This window comes from Glycine soja, chromosome 11, assembly GCF_004193775.1.
Source record: "Glycine soja cultivar W05 chromosome 11, ASM419377v2, whole genome shotgun sequence".
In the NCBI taxonomy this organism is placed as follows: domain Eukaryota; kingdom Viridiplantae; phylum Streptophyta; class Magnoliopsida; order Fabales; family Fabaceae; genus Glycine; species Glycine soja.
In genome coordinates this window covers 52,841,461-52,861,609 of record NC_041012.1, presented here as the reverse complement: position 1 = coordinate 52,861,609, position 20,149 = coordinate 52,841,461, and the positions used below count along the sequence as shown (strand labels likewise).

At 31.2% G+C, this 20,149-nt stretch overlaps 2 protein-coding genes across 2 annotated transcripts; both read left to right on the top strand.

Annotated features, from left to right (window-relative positions):
- Window positions 1-8,253: 8,253 nt before the first annotated feature.
- On the top strand, window positions 8,254-9,925 carry LOC114374851 (SNF1-related protein kinase regulatory subunit gamma-like PV42a). Its single transcript, XM_028332558.1, has 3 exons — window positions 8,254-8,788; window positions 8,994-9,363; window positions 9,447-9,925. Exons 1-3 carry the CDS (start codon window positions 8,256-8,258, stop codon window positions 9,795-9,797), a joined length of 1,254 nt encoding a protein of 417 aa, XP_028188359.1. The 5' UTR covers window positions 8,254-8,255; the 3' UTR covers window positions 9,798-9,925.
- An 8,978-nt stretch (window positions 9,926-18,903) lies between these two features.
- LOC114373530 (protein LURP-one-related 5-like) lies at window positions 18,904-20,149 on the top strand. The gene is made up of 2 exons (XM_028331011.1): window positions 18,904-19,347; window positions 19,419-20,149. Exons 1-2 carry the CDS (start codon window positions 19,099-19,101, stop codon window positions 19,827-19,829), a joined length of 660 nt encoding a protein of 219 aa, XP_028186812.1. The 5' UTR covers window positions 18,904-19,098; the 3' UTR covers window positions 19,830-20,149.

Sequence of the window (20,149 nt, the reverse complement as noted above, 5' to 3'; positions counted from 1 at the left end):
TTCAAAACTGATGAGCGTTACAAAATTTCAAAAATGTTATGACCATGAATTATTACATTCTCCCACTTGGTCCATACATTTTGACTTAATGCTCAATCTTCTTAAGAAATGAATATATGAATCATAGTGATAGTTCCTCTTATAACGAGTAATATCATCTATGTATTACAATATACTCAATTTCCCAAGCAGTATACTTAAAGTGGTAATAAAACTTCATGAATAAACCCAATGTTTATTCTTGGTCCAAAACATAATTTTTCTCAAATAAATCAATGTGCACCAAAATATGAGAAAATATCATAATATAAAAGTTTCAATTTTTACATATATGTATACAATCATAAATTGGAACCAAGTCCCATTCTTTCTACATGATCCTTAAATTTAAACGGTGGCATGCCTTTAGTTAAAGGATCAGCGATCATCAACTCAGTGCTTATATGCTCAATGACCACTTTCTTGTCTTTTACTCTTTCTCTAATGGCTAAGTACTTAATGTCGATGTGCTTACTTCGACTTCCACTTTTGTTATTCTTAGCCATAAAGACAGCAGCTGAGTTATCGCAAAAAATTCTTAAAGGCCTTGAAATAGTATCAATTATCTTCAGCCCAGAAATGAAACTTTTAAGCCATACACCATGTGATGTAGCCTCAAAACAAGAGACAAACTCAGCTTCCATGGTAGAAGTAGCAGTCAAAGACTGCTTAACACTCCTCCATGAAATAGCTCCACCAGCCATCATGAAAATGTACCCAGATGTTGATCTACGAGAGTCAACACAACCAGCAAAGTCTGAGTCTGAATAACCAATCGCATCTAGATTGTCTGTCTGTCTATACATAAGCATGTAATCTTTGGTCCCTTGAAGGTACCTCAACACTTTCTTAGCAGCTCTCCAGTGGTCAATACCTGGATTACTCTGATATCTTCCTAACATTCCAACTGCAAAAGCAATGTCAGGCCTTGTGCATACTTGAGCATACATGAGGCTTCCAACAACTGAAGCATAAGGAATGTTTTTCATTTGTTCCCTCTCAAAGTCATTCTTTGGACATTGGTTCAAATTAAACCTATCACCCTTCACAATGGGAGCAACACTTGGTGAACAATCTTTCATCCGAAATCTCTCTAGAATTTTGTTAATATAGGTTTCCTGTGATAGACCCAAAATACCTCGAGATCTATCTCTATGAATCTTAATGCCGATGACATAAGATGCATCACCCATATCCTTCATGTCAAAATTCTTAGAGAGAAATTGTTTCACCTCATGTAGCAAACCCCGATCATTGGCTGCAAGTAAAATATCATCTACATATAAAACAAGAAAGCATATTTTACTCCCACTAACCTTGTGGTATATGCATTGATCCATGGGGTTTTCATCAAAACCAAATGAAGAAATTATCCCATGAAACTTAAGGTACCACTGACGGGAAGCTTGTTTTAAACCATATATAGATTTATTAAGCTTGCAAACCAAATGCTCACCACTATTAGAGGAGAAACCTTCAGGTTGTTTCATATAAACCTCCTCCTCTAAATCACCATTAAGAAAAGCTGTTTTCACATCCATTTGTTGCAATTCAAGGTCAAAATGAGCAACTAATGCCAATATTATACGAAGTGAATCTTTCTTAGATACTGGAGAAAAAGTCTCTTTGTAATCTATTCCTTCCTTTTGAGTAAATCCCTTAGCAACAAGTCTTGCCTTGTATCTCTCAATGTTGCCTAATGAATCCTTTTTGGTCTTAAAGACCCATTTACATCCAATGGCCTTCGCCCCATTAGGCAACTCTACAAGGTTCCAAACTTTGTTACTCTGCATGGAACTCATCTCATCCTTCATGGCATCATACCATAAATTTGACTCTTTACAACTCATGGCTTGATCAAAAGTTTCAGGATCATTTTCAGCTCCAATATTATAGTCAGATTCTTGCAAATATACAATATAATCACTAGGAATAGCTGATTTTCTTACTCTAGTAGACCTCCTTAATGTTGCATCAACATTTTCTTGGGGATCATGTTGTTCAACTGGTTGTTCATCATTTTCATGAATTTGATGATCAACTTGATCTACTGGATTATCAACAACAGTTTGTGGAATGCCAATCATGTGTTGTTCATCATCCCTTTGAACTTGAGGGGTATGAATTACAACCAATCTTTCATTTGACGTGGAAGGTTGAGATTCTATATAATCAATTTCAGAACCTAAGTCCCTCAATTGATCACTCCCACTGATCAAATCATTTTCAATAAATTTGGCATTTCTTGATTCCACAATCCTAGTAATATGATGTGGACAATAAAACCTATAACCTTTAGACCTTTCGGTATATCCAATGAAATACCCACTAATGGTCCTCGGGTCAAGTTTCTTCTCTTGTGGGTTATATATTCTCACCTCAGACGGACAACCCCAAACGCGCATATGTTTCAAACTCGGTTTCCAACCTTTAAATAACTCAAAAGGTGTCTTTGGGACAGCCTTGGTTGGAACACGATTTAATATATACGCTGCCGTCTTTAGTGCTTCAGCCCACAAGGATTTAGGAAGATTGGAGTTGCTAAGCATACTCCGCACCATGTCCAATAATGTTCGGTTCCTTCTTTCTGCCACACCATTCTGATTCGGAGAACCAGGCATAGTGTATTGGGCAACAATCCCATGTTCTTGAAGGAACTTTGCAAAGGGACCAGCTGCTTGTCCATTCTCAGTATACCTGCCATAGTATTCTCCACCTCTATCTGATCTCACTATTTTTATTTGCTTGCCACATTGGTTCTCAACTTCAGCCTTAAAGACTTTGAAGGCATCCTTCGTATTTGTTATGAAGCAAATAAACATTCATATATCGTGAATAATCATCTATAAAGGTGATAAAATATTTCTGACCATGTGCATCCATATCTGGACAACAAATATCAGTATGAATTATTTCTAATATGCTTGAACTCCTATTAGCACCTTTCTTAGACATGTTGGTCTGCTTACCCTTAATGCAGTCCATACAAGTCTTAAAGTCAGCAAAATCTAGAGTATTGAGTACCCCATCTTTCACTAACCTTTTAATCCTCTCAATGGAGATATGTCCTAATCTCCGGTGCCATAACATAGAGGAATTCTCATTAATATTACACCTTTTAATACCAGTTTGAACATGCATAGAACTATAAGTGGCATTATTTTGTAAACCAAGAAGATAAAGACCATCAGACAATATACCATTCCCAACACATTCAGAATTATAAAATAACTCAAATGATGTGTCTTTGAAATTAAAGGAATATCCAAACGGTACAAGCCTTGAAATAGAAATCAAGTTTCGGGAAAAACTTGGTACATAAAAAGTCCTTTCTAATTTTAAAATAAAGCCACTACTTAAAGTCAAAATGCAAGTTCCAATGGCCTCCACATGTGAGCCTAGCTTATTGCCTGATAAAATGCTTTGCTCACTTCCCACTGGTTTCCTTAGGTTTTGCATACCCTGTAAAGAATTTGCAATATGAATAGTAGATCCAGAATCAATCCACCAGGTGTTAATATTAACACTAACCATATTAGATTCATAACATACTAATGAGATTGATTTACCTTTCTTCTCAAGCCATTTCTGGAATCCGGGGCAATTCTTTTTCATGTGTCCCTTCTTCTTGCAAAAGAAACACTTTGCCACCTTCTTAATATCAGCTTGAGGTGGTATTTTACCATTCCCCTTCTGATAAGCTTGAGACTTAATTGCTTTGTTCTTCCCATAAGCAGTAGTCAGTAGTGCACTCTCACCCATCTCCATTACAAGCCTTTCTTCTTCCTGAACACACATGGTCATTAATTCATTGATAGACCATTTATCTTTATGTGTGTTGTAGGAAATCTTAAATGGCCCATATTCATGCGGAAGGGTGTTCAAAATGAAATGCACTAGGAAGGACTCAGACATATCAACCTCTAGTTTCTTAAGTTGAGCTGAAATATCTCGCATTTTCATGATGTACTCACGCACACCTTTCACACTGGTGAGCCGAAGAGAAGAAAACTTCATGATCAAGGTGCTTGCTAAAGTCTTATCTGAAGTGATGAACTGGTCATCAATGGCCTTAAGCAAGTCTCGGACCTTTTCATGCTGGTCAACAGAACCACGTATCCCAGCCGAGATTTTAGTCTTAATGAACATCACGCTGAGCCGGTTGGATCGTTCCCACCGCTCATATAGCGCAACGTCAGCTGGGCTACTTTCATTTGTGATTGCAGGTGGTTCGTCTTTCCTTATAGCATAATCTATGTCCATCCACCCCAATTGTAAAAGAATTCTCTCCTTCCATATCTTATAATTATCTCCTTTGAGTTCGGGAACATCACATTGAATATCAGAAAAATTAATAGTTTGAGAAGCTGCAAAATTCAAAGGCTTATGTCAAAATTTGAGGCATACTAATCTTAATTGTATCTTTTACCAATGTAAACATACCATAAAATTGAATCTTGTGACATAAAAATTGCCTGTGGGCTAAATTTTTAATTCAATAAGAAACAATTAAACCTTATGATAGAATAATCAAATTATTTGCTTAATATTCATGCTTTACGGGTACAATATGAAAATAATTTAATTTCTATCGTAAATTTTTACTTTATGATAAAATCGACAAATTATACATACATCATGATGCCTGTGGGTAAATCATGAAAAATAATACGTCATTTTATCCCAATTAATTATACAGATATAATAAAAATTCTTGTGAGATAAAATTCATTATATAAGTATAATTAATTACAATATTATGTCTAATTCCTTATATGATCTTTAACCAACTTAATATATAATTTTAATCAAATATAGATGCTGTGGCTAATCCATAATTAATCAAAATCATAAAGATCACTTAGACATAAAAATTTATTATATGAGAATAAATAGTATTTTGCATTTCAAAATCAAGATACAATATAATTATGAATAAGATTCTCATATAATTTTATAATTGAAATATAATATTATGCATTTGATTTCATATATATATGCATAGAATAAAATGTTCTAGAATATATTCATGCATAAATTAAATCAAAATTCAAAAAACTGTAAAGCACAATGTGTATATAACGTATTAAAAACAACAACATATCAAAAAAGCCTTACTGGTTTAGTGGTCTGCACATACATTAGTGTTCTCGGAGTCAAGGGTTCGACACCCAGCTAGCACAAAACGTAGGATTTTTTTTTTTTTTTTTTTTAAACACTGTTCATCATCTTCAACCTTTAGCGGGTCAAACCCGACCCATACGCAGACCCGTTCGTTTTTCATTCATTCGGACACCATTTTTCACGATTCAAAAGCCAAAATTAAGGAAATCAAACGAAATACATATTTCTAATTTTATTTTTTAAGAAACAAGGCCCTTCATACCATAAACAAAATCAAATCGGAAAATACCGAAAAACGAAAATGGACAAGGCAGAGGCAATTCTTGCTCTGATACCAAATGTTAGAACAAATCTCTTTTAACCTGTGATATTACAAACTACAAAAAAACACAGGTTATTAATAAAATGCGGAAATTATAGATCAAAACATACCTCCAGCCATTGCTATGAAGAGTTTCTTGTTTTGGTTCTTCCAAGCTCTCTCTCTTCCACTCTCTAGATGGTGTATAAGACTGAATTCGAAGGGATGAGCTCAGGGACCAAATTCATGTGCTTATATAGGCATTCTACCATCAAGAATGCATTTATCAGCCATTACCACTCATTATTGGCTGTTACAATTCTTTATTGGCCATTATCATCCATTAACAACCATTCAAAAATGGCTTTCAAAACTGATGAGCGTTACAAAATTTCAAAAATGTTATGACCATGAATTATTACATTTTTTAGATTAATAAGTGATAATTACAAAATTTAAGTTAATTTGATAGTTAATTTTGGCTAAGAATTATTATAATTTTTTTTATTTTACTGTTGTTTTTAATGAAATAAAAAAAATAATATCTTTGTAGTTTTGATTAGCAGCAATTAAAAGAAGAAGATTTAAAGTGTTTTGGAAGAGAGAATTGATTTAAAAATTGAAAGAAAAAGCCTCAAAGAAAAATTAGAAGAATTGAAAAGTCCGCTTAACGTACAAGACAGACCCAGCGCACAAAACACACTTAGCGCGAAAAAGACCCACGAAGAAGCTCAAAGGCGCGCTTAGCACGAAAAGCCGATGGTAAGCACGAGGTCCCATGAAAATTAAGTTACCCTAGGCCTATAAAAAGATTAGGAAGCAGAAGAAAAAGACACAACCCACACACTGGGTCTATCCCTTAGGGGAAACTCTCTCTCTCTCTAGCTATTCCCCCTCTTTCTTGTTAAACTCTTGTAATGTAATTCTTTCCTATTATCTATTTAATGCAATTCTGTTTCTATTATTATTCTTTATGTTTTTCTGTAATTATGTTCTGATTACTCATATAATGTTTAGATGATAATGCATTAAAAAATGATTATTTTCTAAAAAACTGGGGAAGAGTATCTTAATAAATTCATTACTAGAAATAGATTGACATTTATTTTGCCCAAGAATTTTTGTATTTCTTAACTTAATGTGATTTGTTATTTTGTCTCTACAAAGAAAGAAATTTGGGGAAAAAGAATAAATAAACTAGGCCCTTAATATGGAAAACCAAATATAGGGTAGTAAAGTAGATGTGTAAATGTGGGTGGAAACATAAATTTCATAAAATAAAAAAAATTAATTACATTATATTATAAGTAGTTTTGGTATGTTAGGCCCCAACATCATTGCATTCTGGTTCTATCTTTTCACATTTAAATCGTTGTTTACTTTTCCTGTTATCTTTTTCTTTATCTTATTCTAAATTTCACATTTATAATTTATTGTCTCTGTCTTCTTTTCCTTCTTTTCATTGCTTAATAATTGAGTTTACATCACTTAAGCACAACCAAAGTTCTTGTAGATTCAGACACTTGGACTTCCATTTTAATCTTTACTACTTATGATAAAATTGGTACACTTGACAATATGTTAACAATAAGATTTTTAATATTTAAAAACAACAAAAAAAGTTTTTAATAACCACCGACTACGTGGATAAATCAATACATATAGAATTGTTTCAATGTAATTAGTGATATTAATTACAAGTTTAGGATATATATAAATAATTGTGTTAAATTCATAAAGAAAGAGTTTTAATATTTATAATAATCTTACTTACTTGATTTAATATGATTATTTCATGTTAAAAATACTATTGATCTTTTTCTAAAAAATGTTTTTAACGCACCATTCTTAAATATAATCGCAATAACGAGGTCAACAACAATAGCAATAGGTCAGTAAAAAAAAATAAGCAATGGGAGCTGTAAAAACAACAATATACACGTTCTTATAGGGCAAACGTGCCGCACTGCTCTAATTAAGACATTTTTTCTACATCAATTTAGTACATATTTTTTCTTACATTTTGCTTGATTAGAAGGAACACAAAGACAGACCGAAGGGGTGGAATATGTGTTTTTTCCCCTTCAATTTATTTTCCAAAAAGAAAACAATGTAGAATAGCACAATATAAAAAATAATGTATAAATAAAGTTATTGTAAATCATATGATCAAATGCAAAAGTTTAATTTCTCATTTCTTCTCTTCTTTTCTGAGATTAAGTTTGAACTTCCTTCACTAGGCCAATGCCCCACCATATAAGAAAAACCTGATCGTTTTGGACTCTTCCTGTTTGAAAGATAAAAATGCTCATAATTATTATTATTATCATCATTATGTACATTTGTAGAATGATAAAAAAAAATAGACTATAAAGGGAAGCTAATTTAGTAAAGCAGCCTGTATATGAATACGTCATTAAGTATTATAAAACTAATATTTTTTTATTATAAAACTAATATCAAAATCTGGTGCTTATATATAATCGCTAGCGTTTAATGAATAAAGAAAGAAATTATACTTTATACCGACGCAAAAATATTGTGGTGCACTGAAAAGTATATGGTACGTAAGTATAAAAAAACACAATACAAAAATTCGATAATAAAGGTGTCGGCATAACATGGGCCTTAATTTGATGAGTCATGTAATATACAATCACAGATGGCAAGAGCAGAACATGCATGCACAGGATTGCATATCTCACAAGACTACACGTATAATCATTCATCAAAAGAGAAAGAATTAATTAGAGTAACAAACATTGATATATATATGATATATCCTATCTTTATGCTCGCTCTACCTTTTCCCATCAGTACCCATTTTTGTACTAAGAAGCATTTGTTACATTTATGTAACCAAAGGAAAATCAAAAGTATGCAGGAGGTGAAGCTCGGTGGCGAAATCAACATGCAACGCAGCGAAAGCATGCGACTAAAGGAGAAGAAGGTGAAGGATTTGATGGTTGACAAGAAGAGGCTAGTGGAGGTGCCGTACATGGCGTCCCTGGCCCACACAATGACTACACTGGTGGCGAACAAGGTTGTGGCGGTGCCGGTGGCTGCGCCGCCGGGGCAATGGATCGGAGCCGGAGGGTCCATGATCGTTGAGTCTGATAAGCAAACCGGAACCGTACGGAAGCACTACATAGGGATGGTGACTATGCTTGACATTGTGGTCCACATTGCTGGTGATAACCACTTGAGTGGTGACGATGATGATATCACCAAAGACCTTGATCAAAGGATGTCTGGCCCTGTCTCCTCCATCATTGGCCACTCCTTTGAAGGCCTTAGCTTGTGGACTCTCAATCCTAATACCAGGTTATATATATATAGTGTTTTGTCTTTTATATTACTTTTCATTGAGAGATTCAAACATGGGAATTTTATTGGTATGTGTGAAAATACCAGGGATTCTTTACATGACACAAATAAAAAAAAAGAAACCCATTTATTCTTGTAATTGCATTTGATGATTAGTAGTGAAGAGTTTGGTTGTTTTAGTTATTGTTGTATCATGTGTTAGCCTGTTGGATTGTATGGAAGTGTTGAGCAAAGGGGTGCATCGTGCTATGGTACCGGTTGATGGGCAGGCAGAGAACGTGGCTGCAGCTGGGGTGGAACTTGTAGAGTCAGCTTGGAGCTACCAAATGCTGACTCAGATGGATGTGCTTAGGTTCTTGCATGATCGTGCTGGTGAAGGTGATGGTGAACTGCAGAGCATTCTGTCACGTTCTGTTCAAGATTTGTTGGCTGTCACTGAACAGATTTATGCCATCACTGACCGCACAAAACTCGTGGATGCCATTAAGTGCTTAAAGGCTGCTATGTTAAATGCTGTTCCTATTGTTAGAGCCTCTGATGTTGATCAAGATGATCACAAGCAGCACATAAATGCAAGTCTAGCTCATTAATTCTCGATCCCTTAATTGTTATTCCTTCCTAATTTTGGTGTCACATACGTACGTACGTTTTGCAGGGCAGATGCAGGAAGCTTATCGGTACATTTTCTTCAACTGATTTGAGGGGATGCCACATAGCCACGCTGAAATCATGGTTGGGAATAAGTGCACTAGCATTCACTGAAGATGTTGCATCGAGTCCTTTGTACACAGAATCAGAATCGGACACCCAGATTAATAGAAGGGAGCTTGTGACTTGCTTTGCCGAATCACCCTTGTCTGAGGTTATTGAAAAGGCAGTGACTAGGCATGTTCATCGAGTTTGGATGGTGGATCATCAGGGTTTGCTCGTTGGGGTTGTTTCACTTACAGATGTAATTAGAGTTATAAGACATTCTCTGCTATCATCTGATTCAGATGATCTGTAACAAACTCATCAGTTGGAGCCTTGCTCAATCTGAGCATTTTCGAAAATTAGTAAAATAGCTCTGTTGCTACATGTATGGTGTGATCCTAAATTCTAATGAACATCTTTCGATACTAATACACAGTATTCTAGTACAGTGTTACTCCTTAGACTCAGAATCGAGGTCAGTTGCACGTTCCATGTTTCAAAGGTAACGCATCTTGTTAATGAAACATTTGAGAAAATTACTGGATGCATAATAATGGAAATGTTACATATGAAAAGTGTTTGACTCAACTAGGATATGCTTTACTTAAGTGATACTAAATTTGATTGGAGTTGAGCCATTTATGGATCAGGCACAGTCTCGTGCAAAATGAAGGTCAGAAGGTGGTTCATACCTTTTCCACCAAGTCATGTGCAAGCTGTGATGATATTATTCAGATGAGAAATCGAATTTCATTGAGATTAAACTATGACATAGTATTATTGAGATGAGGAATTGGATCTCGAATTAGGATGCAGAAAGGGAGAATGCTCATGCAAAAATCATAGGGGAGAAAAAGTCTTCTCAGTTAATTTCCTCGATAAATAAATAATTCTGACTGTGATCCTCGGCTGGTAAAAGGGAATAAAATTTTACAATTAAGAATTTCATTTTGTAAAACTCTCTTTTGTGGAGAAATTTTCTTACACAGGATTATGAGTGAAGATGAAACTTCATATAGGGTATAAGAATGGGAAAATTGAGTAGTAATATATAAATGAAAAGGACTCGCGAATTTAATGTCTTAAAATGTGGTATAGAGTTTATTAATCTCTCATTTTAATGGATCCACATTAAAAGCAGCCATGCTACATGTATGACATTTTGGGAAATAGTTTATATGCATATATATGTATGACATTTTGTGTGAGGAGAAGACTTTGAAGTGAATGGGAAAAGAGATGTAATTCAAAGGGATGTTGGAAAGGAAAGAAAGGAAATATATAAATTTTAACATTAATTTATAGTTATATTGATAATATAAAACTATTTCTTTATGAAGTAAAATGCGATTGCCAAAATTAGTAAGTGCATGGATCCCCTGCTGCCGTAAGTTTTATATCTAATAATAAGGACCTGCGAATATAAAATTACTATTTTCTAATTAATTACAAAAGCTTTTATGGTTGCTGCAGCTGCAGAGAACCCAAGTATTCTTAGGAGATTTTTTTATTAAGATTAATTATTATTATTTATTTATATTCTTTATAATATTAATGATAGATAGTAAAAATAACGTAAATGAATTAATGGTAATAAGATGAGTTCTATAAAAATGTTATTTTATTTATTTGTTTGTTATTTTTTTGTCTGATAAAAATATTTAGGACAAAGTTATTAATTATGAGGTAGAGAGAGAATTTTTTTTAATGTTAAAGTATAATTTTTTTAGTATATTATATTCTTAATTTTATCTTGGAAAATGAGAGTATTATATTATTTTTTGAGATTCAATGTACACTTCTTTTTTTTTATATAAAATTAAGAAAACAATATTTATTTTATTTAAGTATAAAAATATAAGTTAGACCACTTTGCATTGTATTTAACAATATCATCAGTATGTGTGGTCCTAAATGATAGTAATTAAAATAATACCATAACCTATAATTTTGTGCATGATTCCCCCGCTTGTGAAGTGGCTGCCACATTTGCTGTTTCATGCTCTGGAGAACAAGGTTTCCCGTTCATAAGTTGCGCAAAGAGACAAAATTCCAATCCTATCATCTTCCAACGCGTGCCAACCTTGGCAAAAGTTTTCAATACACCACCTGCCACTAACTTGTTTGGTAGCAGTAGCCACCATCACCTTATAACCTATCCTCTGTGTCCAGACCCAGACTTCAAGCCAACCACCCGTCCAAGAGTTTTTATTCAGTTAGGTGCGTGAAGTTTTTATCTTTCAATCAAAGATAATTTTTCACACAAAATAAACCAAACAAACGTGTGAATATAACAAAATCAAAATCTTATACCAATGAATGAATCTTATATCTTTATGGGTTCGTGAAGCTTTGGTTAAGATGAAAAAATAATGTTAACAAATAATATTTAAATTTTGTCCATTATTGTCATCTTCTCATTTTTTTCCCTCTAAAACAAAAGGAGTGAAAAAAAAAAAATAGAATAAAGCGAGCGAAAGAAGAGATAGGAGAAGCAAGAGTGTGAAGTTGGCAGCTAATAGCCTACTACTACATATTAGTTTATACATTGTAGGTATACTATATACAACTGTAGTATAAATTTTATAAATTGGTAGTTTTTTCTTCTTACTGAAAATGAATTAATTTGTATTTTAATTGAGCTTTTCATTACAAATATACATACAAAATTATTAAAATTAAATATATTTTTATCATTAAAATCTGAAGTTAAATACTAACAATACACTTTCTAACACATAATTAGTTAAAGTTTCTTTAAAATTAATCACAAACTAATATTTAACCAACTTTTACTTACGATTTTGAAATTTTCAACAAATTTTAATCACCATGAAATGCTTCATCCCATCTCAAATATAAGTTGAAAAAACTAATTTTCATTGATTAAAAATATTAGTAATTAATTTTATTCATTTTATGCATAAAAATAAAAAAGAAATAGTATTAAGAATTTAGAATATTAACTAAGATAAATCTCTTGGTAAGAAAAAGTTAGCGGGTAATGAGAGTTGTCGGGTGGAAGGGAGAGGAATTGCATGTTAGTCCATTAAAAGAGCACCGCAGCTGGTGGCATGATACCCCAGATTCACCTCGATTACTCCCACTATACTGCATGCCTCCTTAGTCACCACAGGCGACACCTATATACTACTAGTAGTAAACTTTTTACTACTTTCAAGCAGTGCCTGTAGGCATTAAATATTTATTACTTTCCATATTTTTTATATGATTTAATTGAGCTAATTTATCAAAATTAAAGAAATAAGTTAATTTAGTTAATTATTTATCATTTGTTAAATTAAGACCTAATCTTCAAGGATTTTTTTAAGAAAAAAAAATATATTTTTAGTACTTGTTTTTTCGCTTAAATTTAGTTTTGATCTCTAGTATCTTTACATTGATAAATTTAGTCCTCTGACATTAGAAAATATATAAATTTAATCCATCTTTAAGTTGAAACTTTTAACATTTATGTTCGATAATATAATTGATTGTTTGATAAATAATTTTTTTTTAGTAATTTTAAAAGATATTACTTAAAGTGTCGTTTTTTAAAATGTTAATTTTTAATTTTTTTATTTTTATTCTCAATATATTTAATAGCTTCAATATATTTATTCATTTTTCTATTTCTTTTAAATAAATAATAATTTTATTATTTTTTTTATTATGCAACACTTTTCAGTTATTTTAATAATTAATTTTATCAAATATTTATATTTTAATAAGTTAATTTTTCAATTTTTAACTACCAATTATTTTTTAACTAATTTTATCAAATATAACCTTATTGATAATATTTTGACCGTCCAAAGTTGAAACGGGATTAAATTCACATATTTTCTAAAGTGAGAGGACTTGATTCATTATTTTAATTAAAATTACAATAACTAAAATCAAATTTGATTGAAAATACAGGGGAACAAAATGCATTTTTTTTTATAAAAAGGATTAATTAATGATGAAGGAGACATCCTGGATTAATTCTTATGAAAAGAATTGGAAAAATAAATAAATTTCTAACATGATTTTAATTTTTAAGTATTTTTATTTATTTTTAATATCTTAACCAACATTCTAATCATAACTACTCCTACTAATTAAAAAAAAGTTTAGTTATATATTTTTATTTTATTTTTGAATTTCTTAATGATTATTTCTGAAAAGTAAGTTATAATAAATTTCTGTTGTACGTGAGGAAGCCCGTTAATCCTCGTGGAATGCTTTAAATAGGAGTATTAACATTCCCGTGACAGCAATAGAAGGTGCAGGAACACATAACCCGAAAGAAAGAAACTAGTAGGGTGTGTGTGCGTCAATATAATTAAGTCTCCATTGTTCCCTCTTGTAATTTTCTTGGCATAGTTAATTAGTAGTACTGATTACCCTTTAATTTGATTAATAGAATGCTGAAATCAACTGAATTAATAGATATATTATATTATAAATAAATAGTATCGTTATATATAATAGATACAAAATATATTATGTTATAAACAAATAGTATCGATATATATAATAGACACAAAAATTATATAATAAACTTTTTAATATATAAAATATTTTTTAAATTTGTTTAAAATTTAGTAATTTTTTACTTTACAATGTAAAATCAACTATTAAAATTTAGTTTTTTTTTTAAAAAAAACAATACCCATTAAATCTAATAATCAACTACTAATAATATAAACTACAGTTGAAATATACCTAAAATTCTAAAATATATATTATTTGAAAATAAAGTAATACATTTTTATAGAAATATACTTAATTTAGTATCAACTTTTAATTACTAATTTTTTTAAAAGAATTTACAAAATTTCTGGAATCCCACAAAAGTAGGGTCTTAACGACCCAGTTAATATATTATCGTGATAGTAAATTTTTTAAAAAATTATTTTTTTAGAATTTTTTTTGTTCATTTAATTTATTTACAAAATTTGATAATTAAACAAATTTGATATTTAATTGAATGATATATTTAGATGTTTATTATAATGATTAAAAATTAAATAAATATGATATTTAATTGAATGATGTATTTAGATGTTTTTTATAGCAATTGATAATTAAATAAATTTGATATTTTTTATATATGTAAATGCTTATTAAACCTATGATTTTTATTTATAATTTATATATATAAACAAATTAATTATTAGATAAAAGATAATCATCATAAAATTTATTATGTAAATTTACATGTACATTAAATATAAATTAGAAATTTTAGTGTTATATACAACGATACTATTTATTTATAACATAATGTGTCTATTAGTTTAGTTAATTTGAGTGTTCTATTAATAATGTGGAAAAAACACAAATTTGATTCCCGCTTCGACAATCCGTGAAAAAAAAAAATACGGATGGTTTTGTATGAGTTTAGATCTTGAGTTAAAACTATATTGCTGGTATCCCAATAAAAAAAATACTAGGTGCCTCAATAAAAATACTGCGTGTCCTTGTAAATTTCTTACCTTTTTTTGTCCTAACCAGACTTTCCCCAACTGACCCAATCACAAGGAGAAACCAACTTTTTTGCTTAATGATAGTCCAAATAGGCAAATTCTAAATACTATTAGTACCTTTCAATGTGGCAAATCTTGGTCCACTAATCTAAATATAGTTAACGTTAGACAACGGGAAAAAGTTAAATAACAAACGCTTTTATACGTGTTTGCTGTACCAAAAAATAAAATAAAAAATAATACGTGTTTAAATAAAGATAACTTTTGAAAAGCTTGATTAGTTTACCACTGCTTTTGTTCAGATGTGATTATTGCTTGATTTGAATAGTATGAGTCGAATGAGCAAAGTTATATTCGTTTATCATGCTAAATAAATTAGTATGAATCGTATCCAAGCAAATTTTTAGCCGAAATATATTCCACCAACAATAGTATAGCTGAAATAAAAAAATACACATTTAAATAAGTTGAAGAGTATTACTGTACTGATAAAAAAAAAACGAAAACAAAGAATATATGCGTAAAAATTGATTGAGATTAAACCAAATTGAAAGTCGTGACGTAAAGATAGAGTTTATGCAACTAAAATTGATTGAGATTTACAAATTGAAAGTTGTCAAGTCAAGCGAAGGGCCCACGAGCACGATACTAAAAACAGGTTACTAACTTTTGAAACAAAATCGTTTCTTGAGATTGGATCAGACGATTAGTGATTAAACTAATATCCAAACACACCAACCAGCAACTTCGGCGGCATAAGTAGGAGTGATTGTGTTTCTTTAACAAGTATGAAGGGTTGATTTTTGATAAATCGAAAAATTAGTGGTGTTAACAATATTAGTACGAATTGGTTGATTAGCATCACTATTCTGATTGTTCTTATCGAATCCATTTAGATCGAGCTATAGATTTGATCATTGTTAGACTTATGAAAAATACGTGTGGGGTGGCTTTTAGTTTTAGCAAATTGGGACGGTGACTCCACCACCAGCATACATGTAGAAATGTAGTGGGTTTTGACTTTGAGGAAATTTAATGATACCCGTCGCTTACGTACACACTGTGCGGAATTCCATCATAGTTTCTACTTTCTATAGCTAGCATTTGAAGTTTTGGGTTGGATCTGACGATGAACCTAGCCTTATTCTTGCGTGGTAGGGACTTGGAAAAGCCTGGCATGCCAATCACCTTGTTCCCCCTCCCACTCCATGCATCAATAGTCCCTCTACATTCTTGTATAACTACAGATTATATATGATTGGAAAATTATCCTCCTTCCATTCCAAAATATAAATCGTTTTAGAAAAAAAAAGTTATAAAATATAAGTCATTTTATAAAATTAATATTACATTAAATATTCTTTTTTAAAATTATCCTCAATAAATATTTCATACATTAATACATTAGTCTTTTTAAAATTTGTGATTTTTTCCCTAAATCATTAGTATTTACTTATGCATTTATATCATTGATTAATTTTATAAATCACTTGTTTTTCCACAAGTAACACATGATACAATGGAGTTAAGTGAAGTGGAAACATTTTACTCAATGAAATTTGTATAAGAATTTGTTATTATTAATGAGAATTTTGTGCAATGAGAATAAATAAGTATAAGTACTATTTAATTAAAGATAAAAAGGTATATTAAAAAAATCACTGATATTTTTTTATGAAATTTAATAAAATAATTTTTTTTTCTTAATACATGTGTAACAATTTTAAACGAGTTATATTTTGGAATGGAAGAAGTATATCACATGTATACACACCGTATTTTTAGCTTGAAAAATAAGAGAAGATAGCATATGGCACAAGGGAGAGATATATGATGAATGGAAATGGGAAGAAAAAAAGGTGAGAAATGTGGTGTATTATAGAAGTACTTGGTTTAAAAAATGAAAAAAAGAAAGAAAGAAAGACATAAATAAAAAAGAATAAAAAATAGATTAGCAATCAATTATTTTGAGTGTTTCTTAATAGCTTCTAAAAAATCTGTAATCATGATTGATTTTTTTTAAAATAAAGAGTAATTTTTATAATTTTAATAAAATAAAAATTATATATATTCACTTTTAATAAAATCTCTAAACAATTAAATTACTTTTTTATGTGCTTATAGAATTATTTTCAAAAAATAATTAAATAACGGCACCTAAAATTACTTTTATTAGCGTGAAGCATTTGTTCATTTGGCAGTGAACTATCACAAAAGTAAAAAAGAAAAATGAAAGTAATGGATCCGACGAACCGACATAGTATAAAAAGCTAGAAAAATACTCGATCCAAATTTTAACTTGGTAAAAGAAAGGCAAAACTATACCAAGATGGTCACCTATTTTTTTTGGTGATCCAATAGTGCCTAGTCTTTACAAGCTTAATGTGGATGTCAGTTAATAGTTATCTTCCTGATAACAAGTGTATTTGCGTATTGCAGTGTTTGGTTTGTTAGCTTCTCCGTGCATGATGGTTGTGGTGATTCTTTGTTGGTGGAATTTATGCCCATTAATTTACCATGACCTTCAAACTCTTTGGAACAAAGTTACAGAAGCATCTGCTGTGTGAAATGGACCATTTGCATTTGTAGAGTTGCTCTTGTCAGGATTGGTTCCAATGAATAAAGGAAGAGAAAAATATGATATATTTTTAGAGAATTAAAATTTATTTAAATTAAATGTTTTTGTATTCTAATTCTAAAGTTAGCGCATTGAAGTGAAAATTAGACTCAAGAATACGGTAGCCATATAGTTGCTTTTTGCTTTTGTCTTCTTTGTCAAAAGAAAAGTATGTAGTAGACAAATTTTTTGCTCGGATTGGGCAAACAAACAAGTAAAGACGACCAACAAGTAGCACCGACTAAGGCCAAGCGAATCAAGTCAATCAACGCGGCTACACTGGCAAAGGAAAACAAACTGATTCATATTACGATTCAAAAGACAACCAAAACTCAGAACGAAAAAAAGACAACCAAGACATTTGTGTTTCCAAACATTATGTTTAGGTGTTGTATAATGCACAGAAAAATATTCGTATGATAAAAGAACATACCTAAGAATAGTATTTATAAATTTTTTTTCTAAATATTTATTGTGATAACTCATAATAAAAATCTAGGTCACATAGGTTGTAAAAATAATTTTTTAATTAAGCATACTAAAATTACTTAAAATTATATGTAAATTTTATCAAAATATATATAATACATAAAGACAAAATATATTTTGTATTGAAAATATAAAATAATTTTATATTATTTTCTAACAGTGAACCGTTGTGTATAGTAAGTTTTTTCTTGTAATAGTTGCATTAAAAATTATACCAATAATTATTTTTAATTATTTGAAAGTGTAAAATATTTTACTATATAACCATTAAACTCTATAGAGAAAATAGGTTATGTATTATCTAGTAATACATTACTAGTAGTTCATTAATTTTGATGATAATTATTTTAAAATTTATAATAATAATAATTTTTAATTGATTGAATTATAATTTTTAAAACTTGTATACACAAATATTAACAATATTCTTTATTTATAGAAATAAAATTAAAAGTAAGAAAATCTATCATAATTCAACCAATTAAGTTAGAATTCATAAGTATAAAAACATTAGGTGATACTTAATTTGATTATTTATTTTTTAAAATAGTTTTTATTTTTAAATTTTCAAGATTTAAAAAACATACATCAATATCAATAAGAAAATATCTTAAGATGTTATTGCATTTTTACTTCTTAGAAAAAAGACTAAAAAGATTGATATTTTGTTTTTAGTTTTGAGTCTATTTTTAAATTTTTTTAAGAACTTTAAACAAACCTTATTTTTACTCTTACTTTTTATTTTCTTTAAAAATAAAAATAAAAAACACTCAATCCAAACGTCAAGTGAGTGTCACCTTCCCCTAAAATAGTGTAACAAAAGAAAAAGAGTTTAAATGTGAAAGTTTAGCCAAAAAAAAAAAAAAAGGTCCTGTGGATATCATCTTTGTAGATATTTTTTCTCCCCACGTTTGCGATAGAGATAACCCACCCATGCATGCTTCCATTTCCATGTACCCCACATTATGAATTATTAATTAATTGGTGCCATAAATTGCATATCGTGGATGCAAGAATAATACGAAACCCACATCATGAGCACACTTTGTATGGCGGAAAATATGAAGGAGGTGGAAGTTGAAGATGGATATGTCTTGAAAGAAGAGATCCATCTCACGGTGCTAAAAACCTCTCTGTTCTTCGCGGGCGATGGCTTCAGCGTCTACGATTGCAAAGGTCAACTCGTGTTCAGAGTTGACTCTTATGGACCCGACACTCGCGACATAGACGAACTCGTTCTCATGGATCCTAACGGACGTTGCCTCCTCACCGTTCGTCGAAAGGTACGAAATCTATTCTCTAATTTCTCTGCTTTGATTTTATACATCATAATTTTGATTGATATGCGAAGCAGCGGCCGAGTTTGCATCAACGGTGGGAAGGTTTCAAAGGGGAGAGAATGGACGGTGATAAACCCATCTTCAGCGTGAGGAGAGCGTCGATCATAGGACGGTCGCGTGCGAGTTTGACGGTGGAGATGTACGATAACCCCGGTGAGGAGTACCAGATCGAGGGGTGCTTCTCGCAGCGTTGCTGCACGGTTTTCAATGTGACGAAGGAGTCGGTGGCTGAGATTAGTCGTAAAGTGGACCCCACCACCAGCGTCGTGCTTGGGAAGGAGGTGTTCTCCCTTTGTGTTAAGCCTGGTTTTGATGCGGCTTTTGCCATGGGATTTGTGCTCGTCCTCGATCAGATCAGCGGTGAGGATTACGTTGATAATATTGCGACCACGGAGCCTACGGTGCACCCCGCTACAGAAGATTAAAAGGGAATAGAGTGCATTTTCATCACACACTGGCATGAATGTAGTTTACAAATCTTTGGGGTTTGGGTTGTCCCTCATCAAGGGAACCTCTGCCCCTTCTTTTCTGGCTCATGCTCATGCCCTTTGAAAGAATCAACTTTTCAATTCCCAATGCGACTGTGCCTCTGTCTTCATTAACTTGTGATGTTTTGATATGGCATGATATGATCACAATTTATATTTTCAACTCTTTATAAACTTCCTAGTTTTATAATTACTGTATTTAGATACTATTTTCATATCTTTTGTTTTTTATCATATCAACCACCTTCTTATTTATA